At 47.3% G+C, this 15,523-nt stretch overlaps 4 protein-coding genes across 4 annotated transcripts; 1 reads left to right on the top strand and 3 right to left on the bottom strand.

The window, feature by feature from the left end:
* Window positions 1–7,657: 7,657 nt before the first annotated feature.
* Window positions 7,658–9,068, top strand: UV8b_07124 (uncharacterized protein; the record flags this gene model as incomplete). Its single annotated transcript, XM_043144621.1, has 3 exons — window positions 7,658–7,681; window positions 7,795–8,025; window positions 8,136–9,068. The coding sequence occupies 3 exons, from the start codon at window positions 7,658–7,660 to the stop codon at window positions 9,066–9,068; spliced, it is 1,188 nt and encodes a 395-aa protein (XP_043000556.1).
* A 482-nt stretch (window positions 9,069–9,550) lies between these two features.
* On the bottom strand, window positions 9,551–10,474 carry UV8b_07123 (uncharacterized protein; the record flags this gene model as incomplete). The annotated part of the gene is made up of 1 exon (XM_043144620.1): window positions 9,551–10,474. The coding sequence occupies one exon, from the start codon at window positions 10,472–10,474 to the stop codon at window positions 9,551–9,553; it is 924 nt and encodes a 307-aa protein (XP_043000555.1).
* A 937-nt stretch (window positions 10,475–11,411) lies between these two features.
* Window positions 11,412–12,368, bottom strand: UV8b_07122 (uncharacterized protein; the record flags this gene model as incomplete). The annotated part of the gene is made up of 1 exon (XM_043144619.1): window positions 11,412–12,368. One exon carries the CDS (start codon window positions 12,366–12,368, stop codon window positions 11,412–11,414), a length of 957 nt encoding a protein of 318 aa, XP_043000554.1.
* A 1,013-nt stretch (window positions 12,369–13,381) lies between these two features.
* On the bottom strand, window positions 13,382–15,131 carry UV8b_07121 (uncharacterized protein; the record flags this gene model as incomplete). Its single annotated transcript, XM_043144618.1, has 2 exons — window positions 13,382–14,918; window positions 15,004–15,131. The coding sequence occupies 2 exons, from the start codon at window positions 15,129–15,131 to the stop codon at window positions 13,382–13,384; spliced, it is 1,665 nt and encodes a 554-aa protein (XP_043000553.1).
* Between the last annotated feature and the right edge of the window lie 392 nt (window positions 15,132–15,523).

Raw genomic sequence — 15,523 nt, 5'->3', positions numbered from 1 at the left:
AAGACCCTAATAATACCCTCCAAGCCAACGCCGCCACCGCCCGTAATACCAGATATCGGGCCCAAACGCCTCATCCGATAATGCCAAAAATAGGCACAGCACCCGGCCCTTCCCGTCAATATCGCCCTACCTAGGCCGATAAACGGACCGTCTTAACGGGAGGACCGGTAAACCTAGACCGACCCGGGTTATAGGATAACCCCGCCAGAGATCCCGCCAGCCTACCGCAAAGCTACCGACAAGCTATTCCGGAATACCCTCCGGAAGATCATACCCGGAAAGCCTACACAGAGGCCGGGTTTAACCAAGAAGATCATTCCCAAACCGGGTTTAATAATATATCTAAAAAGATATCCGACCTCTTATGCAGCTATCGTATAGAGGATAGATATAGCGGCAAAATAGATAATTTTATTATACCAAAAGTCATCTCTTTCAAGAGCAAATGCCGCCTATTAGGATTACCCGACTACGCATTCGCCAGAGCTTTTCAAATTATACTAATCGGCAATACTGAGACCTATTACTTTAATAACATCAAACGCATTCGCGATACCCTTACTTTTAACGATATAATCCATAAAGTTAAAAGCTATTTCGAAAATAAGAGTATAAAGCAATTCTATTTGCACCATTAGAATAGAATAACGCTCCAATTAATTATCGCAAAACATCCCAATAAGTTAAAGCTAGAATGCCTTAATATCCTATTGGAAGAACTTTAACGCCTATATCGTGGTCTTTTTCCCCCTTTTACAGCTAATATAAAGCTTCATCGGCAAATGCTTAACGCTATAAGGGATACCCCTAAGTATAGCCAGGCCTTATATCGTTATACCCCTATATTCGAAGGCCTTACTGCTGACCTACGGCAATCCCTTTCTATCTATAAGACTACCCATATAACTTAATAGCATTATTTCCTTCAATAATAGCCTTAGCAATATCAGGATGTTAAAGATATTGATATCGCTAATAATATAGCGTTATTCACAGATCGTAGATATAGTCAATCCTACAACCGGTATTAATACCCCCAATAATACAGACCCCCTCAACGGCAATAATAAAATCGCGCCTTTCTAGCTAGGCCCTATTAAAAAAGATGCTTCGTTTGCAATAAATTAAGATATTAGTCATCCAACTATACTAATAAAAAGCAATAAGAATCAAAAGCATAATGGCTAAAGAACCGCTCTAACCAGACCATTCCTAATAACAAGAAATTCCACGTTTTCCTACAGGAATACAAAAGGACCGCCGACTAAGCCCTTAAAAATGCCGATTTTAATAATATCGTTAAAGATATTAAAGTCATAATAGCAGGGGTTACATATTAGGATACAGAGGACGCTATCGCACCATAATTTATAGCCACTTAGTATTTCTTAGCCCCTATATAAATAGAACCGCTACCTTCTTCATCTATCGAGACATTATAAGCCTTATAAGATGAATTATGCCGATATACCTTCTTATAAATTGATCCCTTCCGAATACCCTCACCAGACCGTAATTCTATCTTTCTAGAAGAAGAATACTATAATAACCACACCTTCCGCAGAATCTTACTGGATACCGGCGCTTCCGGCCTATTAATAGTAGGCCTAGGTCAAGCAAAGGCCTTAATAAGATTAATAAAGACCCTAACTATCGAGACAACTAATAAAAAGCATACGGTAAACTTCGGCGCAGGCTCCGCTACCTCTTCCGGTATACTAAATGTCCTAACGATATTCGGTAATATCCCCTTCTACATTCTTAATAGCAGCACCCCCTTCCTATATTCTATCACGGATATAGATAAGATAGGCGTAAAGCTTAATAACATTAATAACCTATTAATCTAAGGGGATATTAAGGTCCTAATTATCAGGAAATAAGGACATCTATAGTAGACTCTTAATGCTATAAATACTACAGCCTTCTATCTATCGTTATAGGAAATCTATTAGCTATATCGTCGATTCGGGCACCCTTCTATCAATAGGCTTACCAAATTGCTTTAGCGGGCTAGTTATAATAATATTAATCGCAACATCATCGAAAGCATCACCTATATGTGCCATTAATGCCAAATGAACGCAAAGGCACCCAGCCGATTTAAATTCACACTTAAGGATAATAATACCAGCTAATTCAACTATAAAATTATTATCGATATCCTTCATATTAATAATCGGCCGGTATTACACATTATAGATGCCGCGATAAGCTTCCAGGCAGCTAGATTTCTTAATCCACAAAAGCAGAAGGCCCACAATATTTAGAATGCCCTTAAGGAATACTAAATTAATACCTACCTTGGCCTACCGGATTAGATAGTCCACGATGCCAGACCAAACTTTACTTCTGCTGAATTCCGTTATAATGCCCGGCTTTTATCTATCAATATAGATGAAATTCCTATAGAAGCCCACAATAGCATTAGCAAGGTCGAAAGATATTACGCCCTATTACGCCGAGCCTATACTATTATTGACAACGAAGTAGGCGACCTAATAATAAAGGAACAGAAATTACAGCTTACTATAAAGGCTATTAATAATTCCGCTAGACCCAACAGTCTAGTACCTATGTTATTGGTCTTTAGGGCATATCCTCGACTTATAGACGATTCACCTCCTAGCTTACTAGTATCACAATGCGCCTTAACATTACGAAAGGCCACTAATGAAGCTAGGAAATGCCTCGCTAAGCGACAAGTTCACAATACCCTTACCCAACGGAACGGCCCAAATACGTGGCCTATCTACCGACTACCCCTATAGTCCGACGTACGGGTATAGAGAGAAAAGGGTGGATAGCATAGGCCGTACCGGCTAATTAGCCTCGATAGTAAGACCTACATCATACAAATGCCATATGGCCCCATTAAGTTCCAATCAATAGTTATTAAACCTTATAACCACGACCTTAATAGTAATCCTACTGCCGATAATCCTAAAGATATCGTCTATAACGAAGGCCTGGCCCGCCCTAGTAGGCTAAAGGTTAGGATCCCGGCTACAGCCGCACCTCCAGCCGCAATATCATCGCCAACCCCTAACCCAGCCAGGATACCGGCATTACGGCCAGTATCACCATCACTAGCAAGGGTAGTATCCAACGTCATAATTAATAAGGACTAAAAAGAAGCTCTCATCAACACTATAGCTTCTAATACCGTCATTAATATATCTTTCCTAACCGCAAAAGAGCAAGCCGACCTATAGCTTACTAGTTAATTACGCCGGGAAGGAAAGATTATAATCTTAGGAGACCCCTTCGAATAGTCTGACCATACAAAGGTAGAAGCATTATAAGCCCGCGATATATTCCGATTTATTACCTTTAATATCGGCAAATATAGAGCCTAACGTCTATTTAACTCATATATAGTATAAGAGATTAAGGGTAAAGGCACGGATACGCCGTATAAGAAGTCACGACTCATCATATAAGGTCATAGTAATAATAAAAAGCAATTGATATTGACTCAGTCCCCTATAATCCAACGGGCTAATCAACGGTTACTTATATTATTAGCCCTATCACTATAACGTTCTCACGGCTTATTTCTCTAGATACGTGATATCACATAGGCTTATATGCAGTCATCCACCACCCTTAACAGATCGATTATCGCCAAGCTACCTAAGCAGATAGCGCATCAATACCCCGATAATACGATCATAAAAGTGGTAAAGCTATTATACGGAATAGCTAAGGCAGGCACCCACTAGTAGGCGACATACTTCCGGCACTATCGCGAGAAGTTAGGCATAACCATATCCACCTATGACCCCTGTTTGCTAATATCTGCCGGTAATAACCGTACTGACGTTCCTGACCGCACTAACGATACTAATGTTCCTGACCGTACTAGCGATACTATATGCTTCAGTATCGTAGGTATGCAGACTGATGATACCCTCGGCCTAAGTAATAATGCCTTCTTCTAATGGGAAGAATTAGAACTTACTAAAATAGGCTTCAATACCAAGCCCAAGACGAAGCTATCACTAACCGTACCCTTAATATTCAACGGATATATCCTCATAGTTGATCAGACTAATAGCACAATAATATTATGCCAAAAAGGTTAAAGCAAGAAGATCGCGACTATCGATAAGAATACGCCTACAGCCCAGCGTAATTATATCGAATAACGCGCTTGCGGTGCTTATGTAGCTATAGTCTGCCAGCCCGAAGCATCTTTTAACCTATCTATCGCGGCATAATACTAGCAACCTAACCCTAACGATATCGCGAGGTTGAATAAGCGCCTTTAATGGCAATGCGATAACCAGGATCGTGGCTTATGGTATATCAATCTAGCCCTTACTATAGCTAAACTCTTTATATTTATTGACGGATCCTTTGCCAATAATAAAGATTTAAGCTCCCAGATTAGTTACGTGATTGTGCTAGGGAACGAGGCAGATACAGCGGATAATACCTTCAACCTAATAGGTAATATCATTACTTATAGCTCTACAAAGAGTAAGCGTATAATACGTAGCGCACTCGCTTCAGAGCTGTATAGTATGGTACAAGGGGTTGATATCGCATATGCGATAGGCACGACCCTCAATATAATTACCAGCAGGTTGGGACTACCAAGGATTTCTATAGTAGTATGCATAGATTCTTTTTCGTTATACGAATGCCTTATTAAGCTAGGCACCACGAAAGAGAAGAGGCTTATGATAGATATTATAGCCTTGCGATAGTCATACAAGCGCCGGGAAATCTATAAAATTTGCTGGATTAATGGGAATAATAACCTCGCCGATGCAATAACTAAGGGAACGCCAAATAAAGCCCTTAAGACCTTCGTCGACCAAAATAGGGCTGTTATACGTGTGGAAGGGTGGGTAAAGAGGCCGGTCAATATCTGACTGCATTTAGAAGGTATTAGTGATGTCATATATGGCAAGTGGGTGGATTTCCTTATGTTCAATACTGCATTTGCTGTTTTTACTGCGTTTACTGTTCCCCCTTTGTTTTGGCTGCGATATTCAATATACCGGCTGTACGGTATAAGCCTGTACAAGCCGGCCGCGCGGCGCGATAGCATTATCGGCGGCACAACCTGCCGAGACCGCGCCGCACTTTTCTTTCTATATGTGCGCCTTATATCCTAGCGATTCCGATATTTGCTTCTATAAAAAGAGAAGCTGCCAGTATCGGAATCGCTGTCGTAAGGTGCCCAATTGGGCACAATTAGGCATATTGCGACGGATGTGCCGCGCACACCCATTGCGCACGATGTGGCCACTTTTGCCCCTTTACCCCTGAGCCCGGTAGGGCACGCGGGCAGCCCGGCCCGACTGCGCCGATGCACGTGACAACGGCATACGCACAAAAAGGCCACATCGTATAATTACCCTCTTTTGCTTCCTTTCTTTCCTTTTAGATAGTCAGTCATTAGTAAAGCAATCAAATCCTTTACTTGGTGACCTCACGGTACATGATACCACGCGCGCAACCCTACGTATAACTGGGTACCCCGAGTTTATATCAACAGTTATTATTATTGCTTTTACCTTTGCCCTTACCCTTATATTTATCTTAAAAGGCCTTAAATGCATTTTATACCTTTTTAGATTCCTTTTTTATCTTTTTATATATAGCTTCCTAGCTTTTCTTATTAATCCTATCTTTTAAGTAATTTAAAGCCATCGATAGAGTTAATATCTAATAATTCTTATAATAAGGCCTTTTTACTATATAGGGCTTACTATAGTATTTATAGGTCTTTTTCTCTACTAAAGATAAAGCTAAAGTATTACTAGAAGCGGCTTATAATAAAAGTTTAGTATCGTTAGTTATAAATACTATATAACTACTACTAACCTTCCCCTTCTCTTTTAGCTCCTATTTCTACTGAATATATTTAATAGTCATTAGAAAATCGAGATATTTATTCTATTTTTATATTTTTACTATTCGATTAAGGATTTTTTCCTTAAAGGTAGGATACTTTTAATAAAGAGTTTCCGCTAGCTATTTAATAGGCGTATTCCCATTAATAAGGATTAAGTCTATTCGCACTAATCGCTTATATAATATAGAGATTTCGTTAAACTATTCCTTTATATTATATCTTCCGAGGTTATATCTTATAGCCTACTTAAATTTTTCTTTAAGGTATTCCCAGATAATAAGCTAAACCGATTGTATATATTTTATTAGGCGTTAAATTTTTCCTTAAACGTTCCGATTGCCTACTATTAATATCTTATAGCTAGGGCTCAGTATTAATTTAAACTATGCTGTATATACTCGAAGATTCCGACTAAATATTATATAATAGTCATTCTAAAAGTTATACTAAATATTAGCTTATTTCATCTATTCTGCAGTATTAATACCACTAGGGCGTTATATCGGCTTGAAATAGTGGTTTTCTTTAATATTCTCAACTTACTATAGCTAGATTATTCTTATTCTCACTATTAGTGCTGCCGATAATGCCCTAGCTGCTAATGCAGCTTTAGTATTTGCAGAAGGGGCACGATTTATAGCTTCTATTAATAAATCGGCTATTACTGCCGATATAGGTGTTAATGCTAATGCCTACGTAGAATAGATAGGTTCATTTAATTCTTACGCCGGCAGAAGAGGCATATTTAGTATCGCCGAGCCCTTAGGGTCAATAAATATCTAAATATCATCCTCTAAAGCACGCTTTTAAATATAATCATACCAGATATCCTAATTATATCGGGATATTAGCCTAACTGCTGGTTTAGAGCTATTATTAGTAATAATACCTATTTTCGCTAATAACAATATTTAGGATATGAATTAATCTAACGAAAATAGCGGTTAAGATATCGGTTAGTTACTTTTAAAGGAAATATCGCTATTTTCCTCCTAAATAGCCTCCTTTTTAATTAACGAGGCTATATGAGTATATTAGCAATAAGGCTTTTGACGGATTTAATAGGGAACCCGGAGCTTGCTTAAATAGGATCTGGAAAATAGTGGCTTTTACAGCAAAATAAAGATAATAGTTGATCTTAAGGCTGGGCTATAAGGTAAGGGATAAAAATGAGGTTTTTGTTATGATATTTATGCAATTGCTACTATATTAGAATACATAGGGAAAATGCGATAATGCTTAATTGAAAGAACCAAGTCTTCTCTAAGAGACTTATATTCCCAGCTATTTATAGTGGGATAGGGGGTACCCCTAAGGGCTTACTGATCCAGGGAGAACTCGGCACATCCGACCTCGGATATGACCGATATCCATATTACAGACAAGCCAATTTCCCTCCAACACGAACCCATCTAGTGCGCGGCGAGCAAAGTCCGAGACTCCCTCCGAGTCTCTGACAGCCGGCTCTGCAAAGCAGGGACTCTGGATTGGAGGATGGGTAAAACACCGCAAGACATTTGCAGAAAAGGAGACGGATGGGCAAGTCGGACTTGATGGGCTGTTCTGCGCATCAGCTGCGTACTCCGCCTTTGTAGGTATCTGGGAGGCAGGAGGTATTTAGCAGGTCAATATTTACTGATACACGCCCGTGCTCTGTTCGCTCCTTCCTCCTCCTCCCCCTCCACACGCCAAATCGGTTAGCGCGTTGTCAAGCCCAACGTCTCCGTTTATTGGCCAGCACTTTGCTCTAGTCCAAGCATCGAGAGTCCCTCTTCGACAAACGCCATGGCAAGCTTCCGGTCATTTCCCGTGAGTTGCGCTGCGCATTCAGCCGTCCATGGCCTGGCAGTCTACTCTGTCACGGCGCGGCGGCGAGGCCATCCGATTGCTGACGCTGCGCGACTGCCTTGCACGGGGTGAAGCTCATCCTCGCGGCTGCAGTCGTATCTCGGCTCGTGTATCCTCGTCTCGAGGTGCTCTTCACGTTCTACAACGACGCGCCGAGCCGACTACCCCAGGTCAACACGTTCAAGCGCCACGAGATCAAGTTTGCCGACCGAGTAAGAAGCTGCGAGGACGCGCTTATCCTGGAGAGCCGCGGAGTCGCGATACTGGCCTGCGACCCGGGCCGTGAGCGCTGGAACACCGTCCTGGTAAGCTGGGGAGTTCCAGAGCCCTGCCTCAGGCCGCGTCTACTCCGTTTCCCGACGTTAGATGAACATTCTTTCTCAAGTGTTTAACCAGCAACGTGCCACGCGCTTAGGGCATCTTTCACCCGGATCCAGCCAGCGCCGGCTTGTACGTCTACGACTACAGAGACGCTTCGCAGCCCGAGGCGGAATCCCTCAAGACGGTTGAGCTGGTGGGTTTCCCGGGCCGAGCGGATTTCCACACGCTCGGGCTGGCGTATGATGAAGCGACGTCGACCCTTTTCGCGGCCAGCCACGCGCAGGCCGGCTCGCGCATCGAGCGCTTCAAGCTCGACGTGGACAGGCTCGTGGCGACACACACCGGGACCATCCAGCACCCGCTGATCCACGCCCCAAACTCGATCGCCATCGTCAGCCCCGACGAGCTCTACGTGACCAACGACCACCATTTCCTGGCCAGGAACACGAAGCTGCTGGCCAAGGCGGAAACGTTCCTCGCCTTGCCGCTGGGGTCCGTGGTGCACGTCAAACTGCTCGACGGCGACAGGACCCCGCAGGTCGGGGACGTCCGCATCGTCGAGCGTCTCTCTTTCCCCAACGGCATCGAGCTCCTCAACGACACGACCTTGGCCGTGGCCTCGACGACCAGGCGGGCCATCTACCTGTACGAAATACAGCGCGACAGGTCGCTCGAACCGAGGTCGACGATCCACCTGCCCTACCTGCCAGACAACCTGTCGGTGCACGGGGGCAAGCTCCTGGTCGCCGGCCACCCGCACTTCCCGTCCCTGGCCAAGTTTTCCGAGTCGCGCCACGTCTGCAACTATCCCGAGGTGCTGGGCGCGGCGGGCGCAGACAAAAGGGAGTACTGCGAGTCCGGGCTGGCGCCGTCGTGGGCCGGCGAGTGGAGCGAACGCGCGGGGCTGAGGATTCTGTACGTGGGCACCGAGTATCCGACCAGCGCCACGGCAGCGAGAGATGCGCGACGCGGCGTGGGGATCATCACTGGTCTGTATGCCAAGGGGATTCTGGTGTGGCGGGACTAGCAGGTCATGGGGGACTGAATCGTTGGCTAGGTTGCTGGTATGCCGCGATGGACTATAGCTTCCGTGGTATACAAGATCAGATGTGTGAGATGGGAATCATGAGATGTAGGAAGTTGGAGGCTTTTCATCTCAAGGCCCAGGCCCACTGTGAAGCATTAACTGGTTAAACACCATCATCCCGAAGAGCAGACCAAACACGGAATCTCGTACCCGACGAGAAATCAAACAAAGCAACCCCACCCTTGCCAACGTTCATGAATCTCGTTCAAACTGTGAGTGTAGACAGTATCATACACACAACCAAGCCGTCTCAAACCATGGAACATGAGCTTACAGTATTGAAAAAAAGAAAAGAATGCAGAACGTACAATTAGATATATGAATCAAATACCCCAGGTCATGTACTTGGGCGGGCCTAATTAAACTGGTATCTAGTGCTTCTCATATATAAATAGACAAATAGGTGGAAAAAAAGACAACGGTCAGAGAATAGATTGCGCCAAATGTGAAGCAGGCAAACTCGTCTCGGCTGCTTCCCCGTCCGTCTCTGGCTTCAATGTAAACGGAACGCTCGCCCTGCAAGGCGCGTTCTGCAATTCGCCCCCCTGCTTCCAACTCTCCGGCAAGACCAGGCGCGTTTTGACGTAGAACCGATAGTCGCGTTGTGCAACCTGTGGCTCGATTCCCAGCCCGCCTGGTTTCTGCAAAAGCTCGGCTCGCTGACGAGACAGCCGCATAATCTTCTTGAGGTACATGAAGCGCTCTGATATGTCCTCCTTCAGCCAGGCCAGGCAGAGCTGCCGCGCGTGGGCTTTCCTGGCCGGCATCGAGCGTCCCAGGACACCCTGCAAGCCGCCAGCGTCCCCAGCGCCGTCCGAGTCGTCCCTCACATGTTGGAGAGGAGCGGGGGTCCTGTCCTGCCTGGCCCTGCGCAGCTTGATCTTGGCGTCTAGCTCGTGGTTGACGCCGTACATGACGAGCAGCTCATCCCACAGGGCGTCGTCGGTCGCGCAGTCGGAAACCCACTCGCAACGGAGTCTCTCCAGGTTGCCGAGGACGAAGCGGACGAACTCCATGCCGTAGTCGTCGTGGTACGGGGGGCAAATGGGGCCCAGGCTGGTGCGGTTGAGCCACGCGTGCCAGATTCTCCTGCCGGCGCTCACGGTTAAGCCCAGGTCCCAGAGCGTGGCGGGGGAGATGAGCGTGGCGGGTAGGGTTTCGAAGAACTGGCCCTGGAAAGCTGTTCGGATGTCGGTTATGCGGGCGAGTGGCAGGTTGGGGTGGACGTCCTGGGGGTTCTGGACGAGGAAGTATTTGTGCACTTTGCAGAATCCGCTTGGAGTGCAGTGACTGGTGAACTCATTTGCTCGTAGCCACTGCCAGTCTTCTGGCGCCAGGAGGGACATGGTGAGGGATTGCAATTGAAACTTTCCCCTGGTATTCTTCTGACGAGAAGATGATGATGATGAGGCGTGTGAAGTTATGTATTACTTCGTATGATGCTTGGGAAGCAGGAGATTGAACAGAATGTTCTGTATTGATTCGAAAGGTGAGCATCCATTATGGAATGAATGATGTTTTTTTATAAGTTCCTGGCTGGACGTGGAAAGAGTTTGGTTTTCCTCTGGGTTTGAAAGCTAGAATTCTGGTAAACGTTGATTGTAAGTGAATCTTGCACCGTTGATGCTTAGAGTTGACAAGTATATTTTGCCCGAAACTCTGTTCATCATATGTGTAGTTCCCATCCCAAGCTCAACGCCTTTGAATGGAAAAACCTTATATCAAGTGGAGAGAACGCATGCTGAGTTGATATGAAAATCAAACGTTGGGAGTCACAGGCTGGAATGCCATGACTGCAGACCTTTCCTGCAAGTCTGCAGACTTGAAAGGGACTTCCCAGCCGCCGCTCCCACGCGTAGAATTTGATATGTCAAGAACCGGAATACTAGAACGGACTGTCGTAGATGTGCATACTATTTTCGCTTGCATGGGAGTAGGGAAAAAGACTGTCATCAAGGCTGCTCCATATTAGACCCGCCTGTCTGGTAGTGCCCTGATTAAAACCCCGTGCTCCTCCAAGAAGTCAGCAGCTCGGTTGCTCTTTAATAAGGCGGAGCGAATCTGGTAATCATCTCGGTACATCTGCAACTCGAATTTGCGAAGAACGCTTCTATGCTTGGACATACTTGGTATGATCTGCATATTTCCGTCCTCGGCAACAATCCTTGATGGTCAAAATAACACCGACCGACGGATTGCATCGCCATGCCATATAGACAAGCAGAAGCCACGATAGATCAAGTGATGACACGAATATCCCACCGGTTGCGTAAAGTAGGCGATTCATCTTGAGCACGACAACTCAAAACGCCTCGGGGGCTGCGAACCCTCCATCTCCGCTAGGTAACAAGCACGCGCAGGCGCACTTGTTGCATCCATTTCGAAAACAGGTCCTCGAGTGGTGGAAGCCAGAGTACTTGTAGACTGGTCCGGCCACACCGGCGGAAGCTCATGGGGAGAAGCCGCATACGGTCCAGTGCCCTTGACCTGGCTATTCCCATTCGAATATCCCGGCGAAGGACTCGACGTCCATGCATGCTCCTTGTACGATGTCAAGTCGCTCAAGCCAGACAGAGGCTCGTTGGGAGGGAATGTAGTTGGGTTGTCTGTCTTGTGGTTGTCGCCATCCTCCTGGCCAGGAACGGGTTGAGCGATGCATTCTGCCCGTCTTTTGCGTTTGCGAACCAGAAACACGACCAACCCCCCGATAACTGCAAGGCCAGCGGCAGCTGCACAGACCGAGATGGCGATGATGGTCCCCTTGGAAATGCCGCTTGACGTATCCTCAGTTTCCGTGCCTGCTTGAGAGGAAGTAGTTGCCGACGGGTCTGAGCTAGTCGAGGTTTCAGTTTCAGCCGAGGTCGCGGATGGGCTCGTCGTCGTCTTGCTCCTGGCATTGGCCGCATCGAAGAAGGCTCGCTGGCTGATGCTTAAAGGGGTCGACGAGTTGGCACAAGCCTCAGACATGGTGATGTACACTGCCGGCAGTTCGGACTTGGCCCACTTGCCGAGACATTGTGAGGAGCTGATGATGAAGTTGCCGCCGTTGCTACAGAGGCACGCGTTGAGGGCTCGAGTATCGGCACCAGAGCACTTGGACCATGTCAAGGCGGAGATGAGGCACGACTGCGCAACTTTGGGGAAAAGAGAAAAGTCAGCCTCCACGGCCAAGGCGGAGGGGACGAGGAGGAAGAGCAAAACCGAGGAGCTGGAGAGCGGCCGGGTGCGTTTCCGGTCCATGGTCGGGCGGCCTGGGTCAGTCCCGTCAACTGCCACAGCTGTCGCAGGGGTGCCAGCAGCTGCATCAATGCCTACCTTGGGTAAGTATGTACGCAGCAACTACCAGTTGACAGCCAGTTGACAGCCAGTTGGCAGTTTAGATAGAGAGATAAGACCCGAAAGAATCACGATCAGCTAAAGCCAGACTGGCTCGAGAAAAGGGGACTTTGGTACAAGGAAAGGAAGAGAACAAGCAAGAAGAAAGATGAAGAAGAAAGCCAGAACGCTTCCTTTTCAACAAACCTGAATTCTTGTGATAGGACCTTACGGGGCAACTAAACCGGGGATTATACGCGCCTTGGCGATAGGGTGTGCAGACCTGTACTGTGAAAGCGTAGTTGTTGTTAGGCAGCCCGATGGCCAGTCGACGTCTTTCCATTATATTTGTAGCTATGATCATACCTGAGCATCCGCTGCTTGCTACATCTCACATGATGATGCCTGATTCCCTAGTCATGTTCACCACGGCTTCGGTCGTCGATATTTGGAGAGAAAAGAACCTCGGATGATGGATGTTCTGATTGGTTCACGTCGAGTCAGGAACCCAGGCAAAGTCTTGGCATTGCCAGAGGAACAAAATATCCAGTTGAATTGCAAGAACCGATGCAATCTTGCTCCATGAACAGAACTACTATAAGGCTTTCTGTAGGCATCGTCATGATTTGCTAATAATGATGGTGGCTGTTTATGGATACACGGCAGCATCACTGTCAGACCTTTCGCCCAAACTTCTAGACCTTGCGTGCTCTTTCCAGCGGTCGGCGTGGTCCCAAGAGGATCAGATCAGTTCCTGTGGGATCCGCACTCTTCAAGTTCTTCCCGGATCAGGCAGACGGTACCAGCACTGCATCTTTCCCGTCATGTCAACGCTTCGGGGATGACGCATCTACAGTTCAAACTGTCCATAGGAAGAAAAAACGAACCAAGCCTTCATTTGCAACGTCATCATATCTATGTAAAACTCGTCAAAGCAACTAACCGCCGCCGTCGTAACGGTAGTAGTAAGTCTTTTGGTTGTTTGCCCTCTTACCATACGACCAGTCGGTCCTCTTGGTGTTGAACTGCTCCAGGTCCCGGCCGCGGTGCTCAGACTTGCGCACTGCCCGTTTCTTCTCGTCAGAGACATTGGTCAATCCAGCAACCCCTCGGGGGACTATGTCACGCTTGAAACGCTGGCCATTGCGAAGAACAACGCTGCCATCCTTGTGGCTGCCCTCCCTCTCATCTGAACCTGCGCTTTCGATTGCGAGACGTTCTGCTCGTTCTTCCGGTGTGGGGTGGTTTGTGAGATTCTGGCGGAAGTACTTGTTCAACGAGCGATGCCCGACAGACTTTCCGGAAGGCAGGTGCAGTTCGAAGTCGTCGTAGAAGGCGGCATGTGTGTGCTTGTGCGCGCGCGAGTGCCAACCATCAGCTTGGTGGTGGTTCCGTGGATCGCGACTCGAGTGATGGGGATGTTTCTCGAGCCTCTCGTACTGATGAAGGTGCCCTTCAGCAGGTACAGCCGTCAGATCTGCCGAATCAAGCGACGACGCCGAGCTATCCGTTTCCCATTCTTCAGCGTCCTCATCCTCCCTCATCTCCTCACCATCTTCCCCAACAACCTTTGCTGTTCTTTTTGAACCAAGCTTGGCACCGCCACGTTCCTCCTCGGTATCCGATGTGCCGTCGTCGTCGTCGTCATCCTCCTCCTCTCCATCAGAGTAAGTGCTTCGAAAATCGTAAAAGTCACCAATGGCGAGTTGCTCTTTCTCCGTGCTGTACGGTATCTTGCAGTGTCCCTTGTCGCGCATGTGTGTCTGCACGCCAAATACTGTAGACTTGATCTTACTACAGGTTAAGCATTCGTGGTATTCCCTTACGTTGCGCTGCAGTTGCTTTACGAGGCCTTCAAGATCGGCAAGGTAACGCTTCTCAGGAATAAACATGCCGTGGAATCGTTCCATATGCTGAACAGAAAGCGTTAATGAAGGAGACTCGAAATTGCAAAATATGCAAGAGTTCAGGGTCCAAGAAGGCTCAACCAGGGAGTGCGACGGCGCGGAGGACTCATCCTCTTCCTCATTCGCATCTTCCTTGGGGGTTGTGGGCTTGGGATTGGAAGGTCTGCTGACTGGCGATGGTCGTTGTTCAGCTGACACTTTGGCCTTTTGCAAGCTCTCGATTACTTGATTGAACTCGGCCTCGGCGTCCAAATCCAAGTCTTCTCTGGCTACCAAAGTCGGCTCGCCGAGGGAGAAAGTTGAGCTAATGACAGAGGTGGTCTCATCGTCTTGAACTCGGCGTGAGCCATCAGCGGCAGCCTCGTTTGCCTTGTGCTTCGAGCTCAACAAATGATTCTGATACGCATTTTCACTGTAGTAGGACTTGTTGCAGGCTTCACAGGCGCGTTCGAAATAAGCCTTCTCAGCCTCGGCTGTGGACGAAGCACGGGCTTGCAGCACTTTTTCGCTGAAAACTTCGGACGATATTGGTGGAAGGGACGCGACTCGGCGCTTCAAATTGTACCGACTAGGCGAGCGCGTCAGAGGCAAGGTTTACAGCACGTCAAGACCAGAATCCATGTCCATAAGTGCGACACTTGAGCACAACTTACTGCCAGTCACTCTTCATATGGCCTTTTTGCAGGTCGATGTTGCGGTAAGCGACTTGGCACGTGTTACACGTGTATGGATGAGACGCAGGTGTGCCCACGCCTGCAGGCGCGGTGGCAACACTGGCCATATTCGCGAAAAAAACAGAGGCCGGCGAGGAATCTGCGTAAAGTTGGATCGAAAACACTGAGGGAAATTCCAAGAAAGAGTAGTGACGTGCAACTGGGAATACGTCCGCCAACTTTGAGGCGATGACGGGGCCTTTTCGAAGGGCAGGAATGATTAATTTAGTGGCAGACAAAGTTTTTTGGTGGCGGGGTTTAAAGAAGCGGAAGCGGCATCTGGCCCGGCAGGGGTCCACTTTGACAGCCCGCCGCACACAAGTGACAAGAGTGGAAGGCGGTGGAGAGTGGAGAGTGGAAAGTGGAAAGTGGAAGTGGAATGTTGAAGCGGAATGTGGAAATGGAATGTGCAAGGTGCAATGTGGAAGGTGGCATGTGGCACAGGAAAGTGGAACGTGCG

The sequence above is a fragment of the Ustilaginoidea virens genome, chromosome 6, assembly GCF_000687475.1.
Source record: "Ustilaginoidea virens chromosome 6, complete sequence".
NCBI lineage: Eukaryota > Fungi > Ascomycota > Sordariomycetes > Hypocreales > Clavicipitaceae > Ustilaginoidea > Ustilaginoidea virens.
Note: the sequence above shows the minus strand (reverse complement) of the source record. Positions and strands in the feature narration are given on the sequence as shown.